Genomic DNA, 17,196 nt, shown 5'->3' with positions numbered 1-17,196 from the left:
GCCCGTGGTCAAACAGATGGCAGGTGGCCGAGCCGGGATTAGAACCCAGGTCCTCTGCATCAGGACGCTGATAGGATGATAATAGTGATGGTATTTGTTAAGCGCTTGCTATGTGCCACGCACTGTTCTAAGCGCGCTTGGATTAACGCAGTTGCCGTTTGGATGGGGGGAAAGGGCGGATTTTAACGATGTCGTGAACATGGATGGGCAACCACTGGAGGTTCGCGAGGACTGGGGAATAGGGATTGAACTTTGAGAAGAATGACTCGGGCAGAAGAGTGAAATATCATCGGTAGTGTTTATTGAGCGCTTACCCTGTGCACGTGGACCGGAGATGGGCGAAATGGGGTGCAGGGACGTCAGCGAGGAGGCTGAGGCAGCAACTGAAGAGTGCTTGGATCAGTGTGGAACAGTTTGGATGGGAAGGTGACTGGATTTTAGAGCAACCGTGAAGTGAATCCCAGCAGGATTTGGTGACAGATTGAATATGTGGGATGAATGAGAGCGACGAGTCGAGGATTAATACCAAGGTTAGGGGCGCGTGAGATGGGGTGGGCAGCGGTGTTGTCTACAGTGACGGGAAAGATGGCGGGGGAGGGTAGGGTATAAGTGGGGAGATGAGGAGCTCTGTTTTGGTCCTGTCAGGTGTGAGGTGTCGGCGGGACATTCCTGCAGAGATGGAGAGAGCGGTCCGGGCTGGAGATGATAATGTTGGTATCTGTTACGCGCTTCCTTTGTGCAGAGCACTGTTCTAAGCGCTGGGGGAGATACAGGGTCATCAGGTTGTCCCATGCGAGGCTCACACTTAATCCCCATTTTCCAGATGAGGTCACTGAGGCACCGAGAAGCGAAGTGACTTGCCCACAGTCACACAGCTGACAAGTGGCAGAGCCGGGATTCGAGCCCATGACCTTTGACTCCCAAGCCCGGGCTCTTTCCACCACGCCACGCTGCTTCTGGACATTTGGGAATCGTCCACGGGTCGAGGTGGGAGTTGAAGCCATGGGAGCGATGAGTTCTCCAAGGGACTGGGTGGAGATGGAGAGGAGGAGGGGACCCAGGACCGAACCTTGAAGGACCCCCCAGAGTTGGTGGGAGGCAGAGCCCGTCAAAGGGCAGGGACCGTCTCTATCTGTTGCCGATTTGTACATTCCGAGCGCTTAGTACAGTGCTCTGCACATAGCAAGCGCTCAATAAGTGCTATTGAATGAATGAATGAACGGTCAGAGAGATAAGAGGAGAACCAGGAGAAGACGGCGTCGGTGAAGCCGAGGTTGGATGACGTTTCCGGGAGAAGGGGGTGGTGGACAGCGTCTAAGGCAGCCGAGAGGTCGAGGAGGATTCGGAGGGAGCAGAGGCTTCTGGATTCGACAGAAAGGAGATCGGTGGTGACCTTAAAGAGGGCAGTTTCTGTGGAGAGAAGGGGACGGAAACCAGATTGGAAGGGGTCGAGGAGAGCAAATAGAGCGCTTGGAAGCCAAATTATTAGGGGTCTAGGAGAGAATTGGAAGAGAGCAAGTAGAGGGGCTGGAAGCCAAATCATTGGGGGTCGAGGAGAGAATTGGAGAAGAGGAAGTTGAGTGTAGACAACTTGCTGAAGGAACTGGAACAGGAATGGCAGCAGGGAGATGGACGATAACTGGAGGGAGTCATGGGATCACGGGCGGGGTTTTTTAGGCTAGCGGATACATCGGCGTGCTTGAAAGCAGCGGGGAAGAAGCCTTTGGAAAGTGAGAGGTTGAAGATGGTGTCCCAGGAAGCAAGAAGGAGTGGGTCGAGCACAGAACTGGGAGTTAGAAGGATCTGGGTTCTGATCCCAGCCCTGCCACTTGTCTGCTGTGTGTGACCTTGGGCAAGTTGCTTGACATCCCTGTGCCTCAGGGACCTCACCTGTGAAATGGGAGTGAAGACTGTGAGCCCCATGTGGGACAGGGACTGTGTCCAACCTGATTAGTTTGGACCTACCCCAGCTCTTAGGACCTGGCACATAGTAAGTGCTTAACAAATACTATAAAAAATAAACAAATAAAAGAAGGAAGGAGGCAATTGCTTTGATAAGGTGAGAAGGGATCAGAAATGCAGGTTGGAGGGGATAGAATTAGAGAGGAGGCAGGAGATTTCTTGAGACACCGCTGGAGAGCACAGGAGAGTTGCAGAGGCTGGAAGAGAAAGAGGCTACAGAGAAGCGGAGGAGATTCATTTTCTTTTATGGTACTCAAGTGCAAACTATGTGCTGGGCACTGTACCAAGCGCTGCGGTAGATGCCAGCTGATCAGGTTGGGCACAGTCCGTGACCCCCACGGGGCGCTCGGTCTTTATCCCCATTGTACAGATGAGGGAACTGAGGCCCAGAGAAGTGAAGCGACTTGTCTAAGGTCACACGAGAGACCAGTGGCGGAGCCGCGAATAGAACCCAGGTCCTCTGACTCCCGGGCCTATGTTCTATTCACTAGATTTTAGGGAGACCACGCCTAACAGTTTCCATTTATCGACAAAGTAGGTGACCACAGAGGTCATTAGGGGCAAGAAGTAATAATAATAATTGTGATGGTCGTTTAGCACTTACTATGTGCCAAGGACTGTTCTAAGCACTGGGGTAGATACAACGTAATTCATTCCGTTGTATTTATTGAGGTCTTCTTGTGTGCAGAGCGCTGTACCAGTAATAATAATGTTGGTATTTGTTAAGCTTTGTTATGCAGAGCACTGTTTTAAGCGCTGGGGGAGATACAGGGTAGTCAGGTTGTCCCTCATGAGGCTCACAGTTAATCCTCATTATACAGATGAGGTAACTGAGGAACAGAGAAGTGAAGTGACTTGCCCACAGTCACACAGCTGCCAAGTGGCAGAGCCGGGATTCGAACCCGTGACCGCTGACTCCCAAACCCGGGCTCTTTCCACCGAGCCACTGCTTCCCAGCTAAGCATTTGGGAGAGGAAAAGGCAACAATAAGCAGTCACATTCCCTGCCCACAACGAGCTCACAGTCTGGAGTGGAGGAGACAGACGTCGATATAAATAAATAAAATGTCAGATGTGAACATGAGTGCTGTGGGGCTGGGAGGAGGGGAAAGAGGAAAGGGAGCAAGTCAGGGTGACGCAGAAGGGAGGGGGAGATGAGGGAAAGTGGGGCTTAGGCAGGGAAGGCCTCTCGGAGGAGGTGGGCCTTCAGTAAGGTTTTGAAGGTGGGGAGAGCAGTTGTCTGTGGGATTTGAGGAGGGAGGGCGTTGCGGGCCAGAGGGAGGACGTGGGTGAGGGGTCAGTGCGTGACAAGTGAGATGGAGGCACGGGAGGAAGGTGAGCACTAGAGGAGCAAAGTGTGCGGGCTGGGTTGTAGACGGAGAGTTGAGGCGAGGTAGAAGGGGGCGAGGCTTCCACGTGGAGGGGGCCGTCGCTAGGCTCATCGAAACCGAGGTTAGCCGGGAGAACTGTATGGTAGATAGTAAAGGATGGGATAATCGGCTTTCTCTGGAACTTGGGAGTGACTTAATGACCGAAGAGACGTAGTGACTAGTGAATGCAGGCAAGCTTTTCCTTTGTACGTTTTGGAGTTCTCTCTTCCGAAACAAGTATTCGAGACTAAACCTTTCCTCTGCACCTCCCTCTCGCACTCTTTCTTCCATGTTTCCCTATGGCATAATCAGCCAGTGGTATTTATTGAGCACTGTAGCGTGGCTCAGTGGAAAGAGCCCGGGCTTGGGAGTCGGAGGTCATGGGTTCTAATCGCGGTTCTGCCCCTTGTCGGCTGCGTGACCTTGGGAAAGTCACTTCACTTCTCTACACCTCCGTTCCCTCATCTGTAAAATGGGGATGAAGACTGTGAGCCTCACTTGGGACAAGCTGATGACCCTGTATCTCCCCCAGTGCTTAGAACGGTGCTTGGCACATAGTAAGTGCTTAACAAATGCCAACCTTATTGTAATTATTATTTATTTAGAGTACTGTACTAATCCCTTGGGAGAGTACAACATAGTTGGTAGATATATTCCCTGCCCATAAGGAGCTTACAGTCTGTGAGTATATTGAATGACTTAGAGCTTTTTTAATAATAATAATAATAATGTTGGTATTTAAGCGCTTACTACGTCCTGAGCACCGTTCTAAGCGCTGAGGTAGATACAGGGTAATCAGGTTGTCCCACGTGAAGCTCACAGTCTTCATCCTCATTTTACAGATGAGGTCACTGAGGCCCAGAGGAGTCCAGTGACTTGCCCAAAGTCACACAGCTGACAGGTGGCGGAGCTGGGCTTAGAACCCGTGACCTCTGACTCCTAAGCCTGTGCTCTTTCCACTGAGCCACGCTGCTTCTAAGTGTGCTTTTAAGTGCTTACTACGTGCCAGGCACTGTACTGAGCACTGGGGTAGATACGAGTTAACCGGGTTGGACACAGTCTCCATCCCCATTTGACAGATGAGGTAACTGAGGCCCCGAGAAGTGAAGTGACTTGTCCAAGGTCACTCAGCAGTCAAGTGGTGGACCCGGGATTAGAACCCAGCTCCTTCCGACTCCCAGGCCTAGGCTCTTTCCACTGAGCGACAATGCTTCTGTACCAACAGCCCCTTTGAAAATAAGTGCAAAACGAGGGTTTTGGTCACTTTTTCTCTTTTTAAATAAAGTACTTATGAACATTACATGTGCCCGGTTACTAGACTTTTGTTTTTTTCTTTTGGACTCTTGCCCTTAGTACCAGGAAGAAATTCAAGAACTTAACGAAGTGGCAAGACACAGGCCGCGTTCCACATTAGTGATGGGGATCCAGCAGGAGAACAGGCAAATCCGACAGCTGCAGCAAGAGAATAAAGGTGAGACTTTAATATCTTTAGCAAAGTAAAGCCATTTCTGCTATGAGCGTAACTTTTTTTGTTTTGGTTTTTGTAATGGCATTTGTTAAGGGCCTGGCATTGGACTAAACCCTGGGGTACTCATTCATTCAGTCTTATTTATTGAGTCCTTACTGTGTGCAGAGCACTGTACTAAGCGCTTGGGAGAGTATAATACAACAATAAACAGACACGTTTCCCTCCCCACCACGAGCTCCCAGTCTAGAGCAGGGAAGACAGACATCAATACAAATAAATAAAATGACAGATAGGGACATGAGGGGCTGGGAGAGGGGGAAGAGCAAAAGGGAGCAAGTCAGGGGGACGCAGAAGGGAGTGGGAGATGAGGAAAAGCAGGGCTGAGTCTGGGAAGGCCTCTTGGAGGAGATGGGCCTTCGACGAGGCTTGGGAGGGGTGGAGGGGAGTTTCAGGCCAGAGGCGGGACGTGGGCCAGGGGTCGGCGGCGAAACGGGTGAGACGGAGCCCCAGTGAGGGGGTCGGCGGCCCTAGAGGAGCGAAGTGTGCGAGCTGGGTTGGAGGAGGAGAGAAGCGAGGTGAGGTAGGAAGGGGCAAGGTGGTGGACGGCTTTAAAGCCGATGGTGAGGAGTTTTTGTTGGATGCGGGGGTGGATGGGCAACCACTGGAGTTTTCTGAGAGGGGGGGGCTGACACGTCCTAAATGTTTTTGTCCAAAAATGCTCTGGGCAGCAGAGTGGCGTATGGACCGGAGTGGGGAGAGACAGGAGGCTGGGAGGTCAGCCGGGAGGCTGCTGCGGTCACCCAAGTGAGATAGGGCCTGTGATTGGATTAATGTGGTAGCGCTCTGGATGGAGAGGATAGGGCAGATTTTAGCGATGTTGTGAAGGTGGGGCCGACAGGATTTCGGGATGGATTGGAGATGGGGGTTGAAGGAGAGAGAATCAAGGATAACGCCATCGTTATGGGCTGGTGAGACAGGAGGGATTCATTCATTCGATAGTACTGAGCGCATACTATGTGCAGAGCACCGTACTAAGCACTTGGAATGTGCAGTTGGGCAACAGATAGAGACAATCCCTGCCCACTGAGGCGCTGACAGTCCAAACGGGGGAGACTGCAGAACAAACCAAAAACAAAAATTATCAAGATAAATAGAATCAAGGGGATGGACACGGCATTAACAAAAAAAATAGGGTATGGTGGTGCCATCTTCAGTGATGGGACAGTCAGGGGAAGGATAGGGTTTGGGCGGGAAGATAAGGAGCTCCGTTTTGGACACGTAAAGTTGGAGGTGATGGGAGGACATCCACGTAGAGATGTCTCGAAGGCAGGAGATGCGAGACTGCAGAGAAGGAGAGAGATCAGGGCAGGAGATGCGGATTTGGGTATACAAGCTAGTCATGTTGGACACAGTCCCTGTCCCACATGGGGTGCCCAGTCTTAATCCCCATTTTACAGGTGAGCAAACTGAGGCCCATTCATTCAATCATATTTATTGAGTGCTTACTGCGTGCAAAGCACTGTACTAAGCTCTTGGGAAAGTACAATACAACAACAGACACATCCCCTGCCTACAGCGAGCTCACAGTCCAGAGGGGAGACAGACACGAATGTAAACAAATAAATTCCAGAGACATACAGATGTGCCGTGCCCAGGTCACAGGTCACGCAGCAGACAAGTAGCAGAGGCTGGATTAGAACCCAGGTCCTCCTGACTCCTAATTCCGGCTTCTATCCACGAGGCCACGCTGCTTCTCCAATGTGGTGCCCATTAGATTTCATTATTTGAATGCAAAGTGTAATTTTGGAGCATTTGCTTTTTTAAATAAACTTCAGATGATACTATTGCATTTTCGATTCCTTCAATGAACTGAGGGAGTGCTGTGTGCAGAGCACTGAACTAAGCGCTTGGGAGAGCACAATAATAGCAATAAACGGACACGTAGCCTGCCCACAACGGCCTTACGGCCTTGAGGGGGAGACAGACAATTGCGTGTGAATGATCTATTAATCATCATAATAATTATTTCACAACAGCCTTACAGTCTGGGGGAAGGACAGACAATTGCTATGTAAATAACATATTAATCATAATAATCACTGTGGTATTTACTAAGCATTTATTATGTCCCCAGCCCTGTTCTAATTGCTGGGAAAGGGACAAGGTAATAAGGTCAGACACTGTCTCTGTCCTACATGGGGCTCACAGTCTAAGAGGGAAGGAAAGGAGGACAGGTATTTGATTCCCGGTTTACAGATTAGGCAACTATTATTATTATAATTAGTATTATTGTTGTTGTTAAATTTGTTAAGCACTTACTATGTGCCAGGCACTGCTCCCTCTCTGCTCCCCATCCACCCTCTGCTTGCTCCCCCTTCTCCCCTTCACCTCCCCTCAGCTAAGCCCCCTTTCCCCCCTTTCCCTCTGCTCCTCCCCCTCTCCCTTCCCCTCCCCTCAGCACTGTGTTCATTTGTCTATATTTTTATTACCCTATTTATTTTGTTAATGAGGTGTCCATCCCCTTAATTCTACTTAACGTGATTAAGTTGTGTTGTATTTGTCTGTCCGTCTCCCCCGATTAGACTGTGAGCCCGTCATTGGGCGGGGATGGTCTCTATCTGTTGCCGAATTGTCCATTCCAAGCGCTCAGTCCAGTGCTCTGCACACAGTAAGCGCTCAATAAATACTATTGAATGAATGAATGAATATGAGGTAACTGGGTTGGACACAGTCCCCGTCCCACATTAGCCTCCCAATCTTAATCCCCATTTTACAGATGAGGTAACTGAGGCACAGAGAAGCAAAGTGATTTGCCCAAAGTCACACAGCAAACTCATAGTGGAGTCATGATTAGAACCCAGTACCACGCTCTAGCCACGAGACGACGGTAGGCAGAGAGAAGTTAAGCGACTTGCTCCAGGTCCCCCAGTAGGGAAATGGTGAGAGTGGGTTTAAGAAGTCAGGTCTCCTGACTCCCAGGCCCATCTAGGCCACGCTGCTTCTCTCTTGAGGGTTATAAAATATTCTCTTGGCAATATTAGCGACATAATCAGAAAAAGGATGGTAACATGAAAATCCAGAAGACCGTAGCGCTGAAATGGACTCAAATAGGATTAGACTAGACTGATTAGACCGATCAGACTGTAAGCCCGTCGATTAGGCTGCGAGCCCGTCACTGGGCAGGGATTGTCTCTATCTGTTGCCGAATTGTACTTTCCAAGCGCTTAGTCCAGTGCTCTGCCCATAGTAAGCGCTCAATAAATACTATTGAATGAATGAATAAATTAACCCTATATAAATGAGGATTCTGCTCAGCAAAATAGGAGGTTATGTAAGAATAAGTACTAACACATAAATAGGTTCTGAAGATGATTCAGAGAGTGAACAATCAGGATCCAACAAAATGGGATTTAATTCCCTTTTAGAGGAGTTTGACCCAAGGTTTTTTTTTCAAGTCTCTAAAAATATTTTTTTAAATCAGCGCTCAGAACAGCGCTTGGCATGTACTAAGTGCTTAACAAATAACATCATTATTAAGTTACCTTTGGGTCAGTTCTCTGAGGCTCAGAGTATCTTCTTTCTCCAGGAAATTCTTTGATCTCTCTAGGAGCGGTACTGTGCAGATCATCATTCAGCTATTTTTCTCTTTAACCTCTTGGAAGTTTTGCGGTATTTTCCCTCTATTGAAGGAGGATGGCGGAGTGGCTAGAGCCCGGGCCTGGCAGTCGGAAGGTCACGGGTTCTAATCCCGGCTCCGCCACGTGTCTGCTGTGTGACTTTGGGCAAGCCACTTCACTTCTCTGGGCCTCAGTTCCCTCATCTGGAAAGTGGGGATTGAGACTTTGAGCCCCAAGTGGGACAACCCGATGACCTTCGGGGCACCCCAGCACGTAGAACAGTGCTTGGCACAGAGTTCCCCCTTTACAAATGCCATCGTCCTTCTTCTGATGATGATGGAAACTCTGAATCCAGTTTTCTGTGCTTTGGGCTTTCGTTGGTAGAGTTACGAACCTCCCTCGAAGAACACCAGTCTGCCTTGGAACTCATTATGAGCAAGTACCGGGAGCACATGTTCCGACTGCTGATGGCCAGCAAAAAAGACGACCCGGGCATAGTCATGAAGTTGAAAGAGCAGCATTCTAAGGTAATAGGTTGCCTCGGCGCAAACCGGACGGCTTCCGATGGATCGGGGGCCCCGGGTCCAATTTTTCCGGGCTGGGTTTGGGTTATGTCAAGTCAAAAATCCCGAAGGAAAAATCAAGAATTTCAAACCAAGAGGCAACTCACGGAACCCGCCGTTCTTTCAACTCCGGGATCTCCTTCCATCCTTTCTTTTCATCCCCCCGCCACCAGTCCTTATCTCCAGGAAGGCAAATGAGAAAATAGTTCCAGGGGGCGGCAAGCGGAAAGCCCAACAACACAACCTTTTTGTGTACGGAATGTGGCCTGGATTCCCACATTGACCTTGTCAGCCACATAGGCACTCCTAGGTGAATTTCATTGTCATCGGTGTCACAGTTACAAAGGACAACCCTCTCTCTTTATCTCTAAATCTAGATTATAAATACTAGATACCTATCTAGATTGCCTTTCCAGATATATAAGTATATTTGTATTTATGTACATACATATATGCACGACCATTCTTTCATCATCAGCAATTTATCTCTAAATCTAGACTTTAAATACTAGATATCTATGTAGATTGCCTCTCTAAATATGTGTATTTGTATTTATATATGCACTGCCATTATTTTATAATCAACTATCTCTAAATCTAGATTATAAATTGCCTATCTAGACTTATAAGTATATTTGTATTTATATATAGACATATATGCACAGCCACTCTTTTATGATCAACTATCTCTAAATCTAGACTATAAATACTAGATTTCTATTTAGATTGCCTGTCTAGATATATAAATGTATTTGTGTGTGTGTGTGTGTATATATATATATGTACGAACATTGGTTTATAATCAACTATTTATCTCTAAATCTAGATTATAAATACTAGATGTCACTCTAAATTGCCTACCTAGATATATAAGTATATTTGTATTTATAGACATATATGCACGACCATTCTTTCATGATCAACTATTTATCTCTAAATCTAGATTATAAATACTAGATGTCGATCTAGATAGGCAATCTAGATATATAAGTATATTTGTGTATATATGTGTATATATATGTGCACGACCGTTATTTTATGATCAACTTCCTATCTTAAAAAAAAAAACCTATCTTACAAAATTTCAGTCGTTCCCGGGAGCATTTTGTGATAGCCACAACAAGGATAAATCTTCTTGGTTCAAAATTCGGTTTGTATAAGGCGTGAGGGTTTGTAAATATCGATCGTGCATTATAGCTCTCTGATCGCATTTTTTTAAAACATTTTGGGAAACCTTAAAAGTGGAGCCCTAACTAAAATCAGACTTAGTCACAGGGCAATATTCAACACTAATCAGTCAGTGGTATTTTTTGAAGGCCTACTGTGTGCAGAGCATTGTTTTAAGCACTTGGGAAAGGACACTTGGTAGACACACTTTCTGCCCACAAAGAGCTTGAGGTCTAGAGGGGGAGACCAACATTAAAGGAAACAGATAAATTAAAAACAGATGTGTCGATCAGAGGGTAGGAAAGGGGGAACCTGGAATTTCTGATACAGAGGTAGAGGAATTTAATCGGAAAAAGAAAAGCTTTTTCAACGCAACTCTCCCTCTTAGATGCTGTTCCCAGTTGAGGAAACACGGTTACTAGGTAACCTCAGTTGCCATGGAGTCATGGACCCAAGGGACCAGAAAATTAACATGGGCTTTTTTTCTTTTCTCCAAAGCTGGCAATCTGGAGTATGTTTGGGGACACCTATTATAATAATGTTGGTATTTGTTAAGTGTTTACAATATGCAGAGCACTGTTCTAAGCGCTGGGGTAGATAAAGTAATCAGGTTGTCCCATGTGAGGCTCACAGTTAATCCCCAATTGACACATGAGGTAACTAAGGCCCAGAGAAGTGAAGTGACTTGCCCACAATCACCCAGCTGACAAGTGGCAGAGCTGGGATTCGAACTCATCGAGCTCATGACCTCTGACTCCCAAGCCCGGGCTCTTTCCACTGAGCCACGCTGCTTCTCTATTATGTACAGAGCACTGTACTGAGAGCTTGGGAGAGAGCATACAATAGGATTAGTAGGCGTGAAAGGCCCTGGCTCTTTCCACTGTGCCACATGGCTTCTCTAACAAAGTGTTACCGTTCCAATCGCAATCTGAAATCGTCTCAAAAACAAGTCTATTCGAACATAAGATCCACCTGCCGGGGTGAAGTCTTTGTAAGATATCGTAATGAGTTCAACCCAGCTCTTGTTGGTTTCTCTAGTTTTCTTTTGGAAAAATGGAAGATGAGTTGAAGTGAAATGCCTGATGAGACTAATCTAATTTCTGTGAGGTCCCAAAGTGATCGTGGAGGGCCGATTAGGCGGATTTTAAATTAGCTGAGCATCTAAAGCTTTCTGGTGGGAGAGATGTCTACAGAAGAGGGACACAGATGATTAAACAAAGTTGATTTTTATACTCTGTACTTTTAGATATGTACTTTTTGGTACATATCTATAATTTACATTGATGTCTGTCTTCCCCTCCGGACTGTAAACTCACTGTGGACAGGGAAATGAGTCCGTGAACCCGTCATTGGGCAGGGATTGTTTCTATCTGTCGCCGAATTGTACATTCCAAGTGCTTAGTACAGTGCTCTGCACATAGCGCTCAGTAAATACTATCGAATGAAATATTGCTATATTGTGCTCTTCCAAGCGCTTAGTCCAGTACTGTGCACCCAGTAAGCACTCAGTAAATACGACTGATTGAGAGTAAGTCAAGGGTGTGCTCGTCAGGGAGGTTTTACCCATCTTTCTACACCTTTCAAATGTTGAAAATAGTCAAGCATTCCCTCAAAAACCCTTTTTTTAAAAACCGTATAGAATGTTCTTTTGATTACTTGTTACTAATTCTCACTAACCCACTTCGGTGTTTTGATTTTGATCTTTTCCAAAGAAGGAACGGTTTAATACCGAGCCGAATTTTGACGGCAGGCCTGGGAATCTAGTTCAATCGATTTTTCTTTTTCGTCTCGATGGCCGAAGACGTCTCGGGTCTTTCCATTCTGCTGTAAATGTCCGTGTCCTGGCCTGAAACGTATTCTGTGGCCGCACGGTGAAAAATCAGCGGGGAGGAGGGAGAGGGGAGTTTGGTTCAAAGCCGATTCGCGGCGCCCTTTTTTTTTATTTTGGACTGAAGCCTTTTTGGAAATCTTGAAAACCAAACCAGCCGCAAGAAACGAAGAAACCGGCTAACACGCATGAACTAACCCTGACCGGAATTTGGGGATGGTGTCCGTGTTAATGGTATGATGGCTCTGTACCACAGATTCACACGGTTCACCAGAACCGCTCTGAAGGACTCCTGCTTGATGCATCTCGTCGCATCCTTGAAGCCGCTCAGCCCCGCCTGGAGAGGAGAACCCCAGCTTCAGATCAGAATGTACACTCATAAAAACAGTTGGCTCGGGCGGGGAGCGGGCCGGCGGGGAGGGAGGCGGCGGGAAAGTCTTGCTTGATTCTGCCTTTATAACGGACTTCCAAAACACCGTTGAGGATGCAAATCGATTCCGTTCCGAGAACGGGTCGGCAGCGGCCAGGCAAAAGGGAGAAGCAGCACGGCCTAGTGGACAGAGCCCAGACCGGGAGTCAGAAAGCCCTGGGTTCTAATCGTGGCTCCTCCACTTGCTTGCTGTGTGACCTTGGGCGAGGCACTCCACTTCTCTGAGCCTCAGTTACCTCGTCTATTAAATGGGGATTGAGACTGTGAGCCCCACATGAGACGGGGGCTGTGTCTAACCCAATTTGCTGATACCCACCCCAGCATTTAATACAGTGCCTGTCACGTAGTAAGCGTTTAAGTACCACGATTAGCATTATTACTTCACTTCGCTGGGCCACAGTGACCTCATCGGTAAAAATGGGGATGAAGACTGTGAGCTCTGTGTGGGACATGGACTGTCCAACCTGATTACTTTGTATCTACCCCAGCACTTAGAATGGTGCCTGGCACATAGTAAGCGCCTAACAAATACCATTTAAACCAAAAAAAAAATGAGCTGGGATTTCGGCTGCCCTTCGCTCTAGCGGGATGTGGATCTTTGGAATTCCAGGCCACAAGGCCTCTGGGAATCGGCGAGAGGTCAGCCTTCTCATTTCCGTGCTTTGGTTGCTTTGAAAACCTGAGATGTTTCTCCAGAAGGGTGGACAGTCACATTGTATGGTCAATCTATCAATCAGTGGTATTTATTGAGCGCTTCTCATGTGCGGGGCATTGTATTAATCATTTGGGAGAGTGCCATACAAAATTTGCTGGACACATTCCCTGCCCACAACGAATTTTCATATTTTTGTACTTTAGTTCTCTTTTTGGGACATCAGACTTTCTCGTTAATGATTTCAGCCAGATTGTATCCAGTTATTTCTTTTTGGAACGAATTGAATCGTTTTAATTTCTAATGCTAATAATTGGGATTTATTATGGCAGGTGGCACTTAAGTAGGCCATTCCTCGCTTTCACAGGTGTAGTCAGAAAAAGGGGAAGGATCTTTGGAGAACTAGCCGGGCGCACGGAGACTGAGCCCATCTTAGAGGTCTTCCCAGTGAGACCACCCCTGGGGGCCCAGCTACGATTAGACTGTAAGCCTGTGATTAGACTGTAAGCCCGTCAAACGGCAGGGACTGTCTCTATCTGTTGCCGACTTGTTCATCCCAAGCGCTTAGTACAGTGCTCTGCACATAGTAAGCGCTCAATAAATACTATTGAAGGTTGAATAAAGGTAGTTGATATCTTCCTTGAGGACAGCTGGGAAAATTCAGACTCCAAAGTAGAGGATCATGAGCTAGAGGAAGCCTGCTGTCAACACGTCCCCCTCTCACCCCCTTGAAAATCCAATTCCAAATTCGAGGTCTCGATTTCTCACACCCGTGACAGGCTTCGTCGTGCTCTCTTCGAGAGCGTCGGTATCTGTCTCCACCCATCCTGTTTAGCTGGATTCCTTAGCCACCCTGAACGGTTCGTGGATTGGCCCCTCGACCGTTTAATAAATACAATCGGTTCTTCCGTAACGTGCGGTTGGGGAGAATGCAGCGACGGGATTCAGGAAGAAAGGCCTCCCGTCGCACCTTGGTCCAGTCGATCAAGCCCGGGCCTGGGAGTCAGAAGGTCATGGGTTCTTATCCCGGCTCCGCCACTTGTCTGCTGTGTGACCTTGGGCAACTCACTTCACTTCTCTGGGCCTCAGTGACCTCATCTGTAGACTGGGGATGGAGACTGTGAGCCACAGGTGGGACAGGGACTGGGTCCAACCTGATTTGCTGGTATCCACCCCAGAGCTTAGTGCAGTGTCTAGCACATGGTAAGTGCTTAAAAATACCATTATTGTTATAATTAGTACATGTATATATAATAATAATGATAAATAAGGCATTGTGTCCACGCCCTGGTGGTGTTTGTTCCGTCAGGAAAAACGAATGGCTCAGAATTTCAACTTTAGTAAAAGCCTTGAGGGGATTTTGGGTCAGTTTAAGCGTGTTCCTTATATCGCTAATTTTAAAAGCACCGGTTAATTCAGAAAAAGTTCAGAGAAGACCTTGAAGGATTTTTTAAACATCCAAACGAATGCGTATCTACTCTTAAAAAGTAAGGATGGGCTGCCAGGGAAGAAAGAAAACATCCGTTTGGCCCAGCTTGTCATATAATCAGTCAATCAGTGGTATTTATCAAGTGCTTACTGTGTGCGGAGCATTGTACTAAGAGCTTGGGGGAGGGTATAACAGAGCAGAGTGCGTACACCCCTTCTCTACCCACAATGAGCTTACAGTGTAGAGGGCTATAAGTTGGCATCAGTTTTGGGCCTTTGGTGAAATGCAGAGAAACGGAGAATAAAATCCCTCACCAATACTTTTTCTTCATTTCCACTGCATTTGCTGAATTGTGTTCGTTTTGGTGATTGTCCAGACCCACACGGCAACGGGGAATAATGTATTCATCTTTGACTGAGCTTCGGCCCTTGTGTTCTGGGGTCTCGTGGAATGAAAATTTCATTCCGAGTGCCAGTGCAGTTTCTAATAATAATAAGAGTGGTATTTGTTAAGCGTTTACTATGTGCCGGCCACTGTGTTAAGCACTAGAGTGGATACAAGAAAATCGGGTGGGACACAGTCCCTGTCCCACGTGGGGCTCCCAGTCTCGATCCCCATTTTCCAGATGAGGTAACTGAGGCCCAGAGAAATGAAGTGTCGTGCCCAAGGTCACACAGCAGACATGTGGCGGGGCCGGGATTAAGAACCTGTGACCTGACTCCCGGGTCCGGGCTCCATCCATTAGGCCGTGCTGCTTCTCCACGAGAACAAGCCCACAGACGTTTCAGATCAACAGAGCGAGGAGGAAACCGATTGATTTCCCGGTGTCCTTCTCCCCCCCCCCCCCATTTCTGTTTTTCCGTAGGAACTGCAGGTTCACGTGGACCAAATTAGCGAAATGGCCGCGGTGATGAGGAAGGCCATCGAGATCGACGAACAGCAGAGCTGCAAGGAGCAGGAGCGCATCTTTCAACTGGAAGTGAGTGTTTAAATGGGAGCGAGGGTCGCAGACCCTGGACTGAAGCCCGCGGGACTATCAGGCAACCTCCTTTTCGGCTTTTCGCTTGTCGGCGCTTTTCGGCCGGGACGGAGCGGGACCGGGAGGCGGCTCACCCGGCTCCTGGGGGAGAGCGGACGGGGTGGCCAGTTGTGGAGGTGGAAAGGGAAGCAGACTAGCCTAGTTGTTAGGGTGCGGACCTGGGAGCCAGGGGGACCTGGGTTCTAATCCCGGCTCCGCCACTTGTCTGCTGAGCGACCTTGGGCAAGTCACTTCTCTGTGCCTCAGTTTCCTCATCTGTAAAATGGGGATTAAGCCTGGGAGCCCCATGTAGGACAAGGACTGTATCCAACCTTTTATCTACCCCTGCTCTTAATATAGTGCCTGGCACAGAGTACAGGCACTGAAGAGATACCATAAAAAATATTAAGGCTGTGAGCCCCGTGCAGAACAAGAACTGAGTCGCCTTTATCCACCCCCAGTGTTTAGTTCAGTGTCTGGCGCATAGGTGCTTAATAAATACTGCAGTTAGTAGTAGTACTAGTAATTAAAGTGACTGCCAGAATTAGAATCCAGATCCTCTGACCCGAGGCTTCTGCTCTTTCCACTATTCATTCATTCAGTCGTATTTACTGAGTGCTTACTGTGTGCAGAGCACTGTACTAAGGCTTGGAAAGTACAATTCGGCAACAGATAGAGACAATCCCTACCCAACAGCGGGCTCACAGTCTAGAAGTGGGGAGACAGCAAAACAAGGAGACAGGCATCAATAGCATCAATGTAGATAAATAGAATTATAGTTCTTTACAAATCATTAATAAAATAAATACAATAATAAATATGTGCATATCTAGACAAGTGCTGTGGGGCGGGGAGGGGGAGCAGAGGGAAAGGGGGCTCCGCGTGGGAAGGCCTCCCGGAGGAGGTGAGCTCTCAGTAGGGCTTTGAAGAGGGGAAGAGAGGGAGTTTGGCGGAGGTGAGGAGGGAGGACGTGGCCCGGGGGTCGAAGGCGGGATAGGCGAGAACGGTGAGGAAGTGAGCGGCAGAGGAGTGTACTAGGCTAAGCTGCTCCGTGAATTGTACCCTCATCCATGATTTAACTCATTCAATCATATTTATTGAGCACTTACTGTGTGCAGAGTACTGTACTAAGCGCTTGGGAAAGTACAATACAACAATAAACAGTGGCATTCCCCACCCACAACGAGACTTATTCCTGTTTCCCCTTTAGGGAAGGAGGAAGTGTGGCCATGGGGGATGGGATGGAGGAAATACCTGTTCCGCTTAGGGCCACAAAGACAGATGCCCCCATGCCAGCTGGCAGCTGAGCCGAATTCTTAAAATACTTCATTCGATCATATTTATTGAGCGCTTACTGAGTACAGAGCTCCATACTAAGCGCTTGGGAGAGTCCAATAATAATAATCATGATGCAGGCCTTAGTGGAATCTACCCGGGCCGATCCCTACTCCACCACTCGCCTGCTTGGGCGGCCTCGGCCAAGTCACTTAACTTGGGCTGTGCCTCAATTTCTTCATCTATAATTTTTTCTCTGATGGTATCTGTTAGGTGCTTACTTTAGTATGAGCCAGACAGTGTACTAAGCACTGGGGTGGAAAATGCTAATTGGGTTGGACACAGTCCATGTCCCACGTGGAGCTCATAGTCATTCATTCATTCAGTAGTATTTATTGAGCGCTTACTCTGTGCAGAG

The 17,196-nt window shown here is 47.8% G+C and overlaps 1 protein-coding gene across 5 annotated transcripts in view; it reads left to right on the top strand.

Annotated features, from left to right (window-relative positions):
• The window catches only part of FGFR1OP2 (FGFR1 oncogene partner 2), a 29,902-nt gene that overhangs the window by 9,961 nt on the left and 2,745 nt on the right, over window positions 1-17,196 (top strand). For 3 of the 5 annotated variants that reach the window (XM_029057116.2, XM_029057095.2, XM_029057102.2), the window contains 4 exons: window positions 4,685-4,802; window positions 8,801-8,943; window positions 12,231-12,344; window positions 15,351-15,464. In XM_029057116.2, the coding sequence (XP_028912949.1) occupies window positions 4,685-4,802; window positions 8,801-8,943; window positions 12,231-12,344; window positions 15,351-15,464 (489 nt within the window). The remainder of the gene's footprint in view (window positions 1-4,684; window positions 4,803-8,800; window positions 8,944-12,230; window positions 12,345-15,350; window positions 15,465-17,196) is intronic. The other 2 variants (XM_029057106.2, XM_029057107.2) reach the window with 2 other exon arrangements.

The sequence above is a fragment of the Ornithorhynchus anatinus genome, chromosome 2, assembly GCF_004115215.2.
Source record: "Ornithorhynchus anatinus isolate Pmale09 chromosome 2, mOrnAna1.pri.v4, whole genome shotgun sequence".
NCBI lineage: Eukaryota > Metazoa > Chordata > Mammalia > Monotremata > Ornithorhynchidae > Ornithorhynchus > Ornithorhynchus anatinus.
Note: the sequence above shows the minus strand (reverse complement) of the source record. Positions and strands in the feature narration are given on the sequence as shown.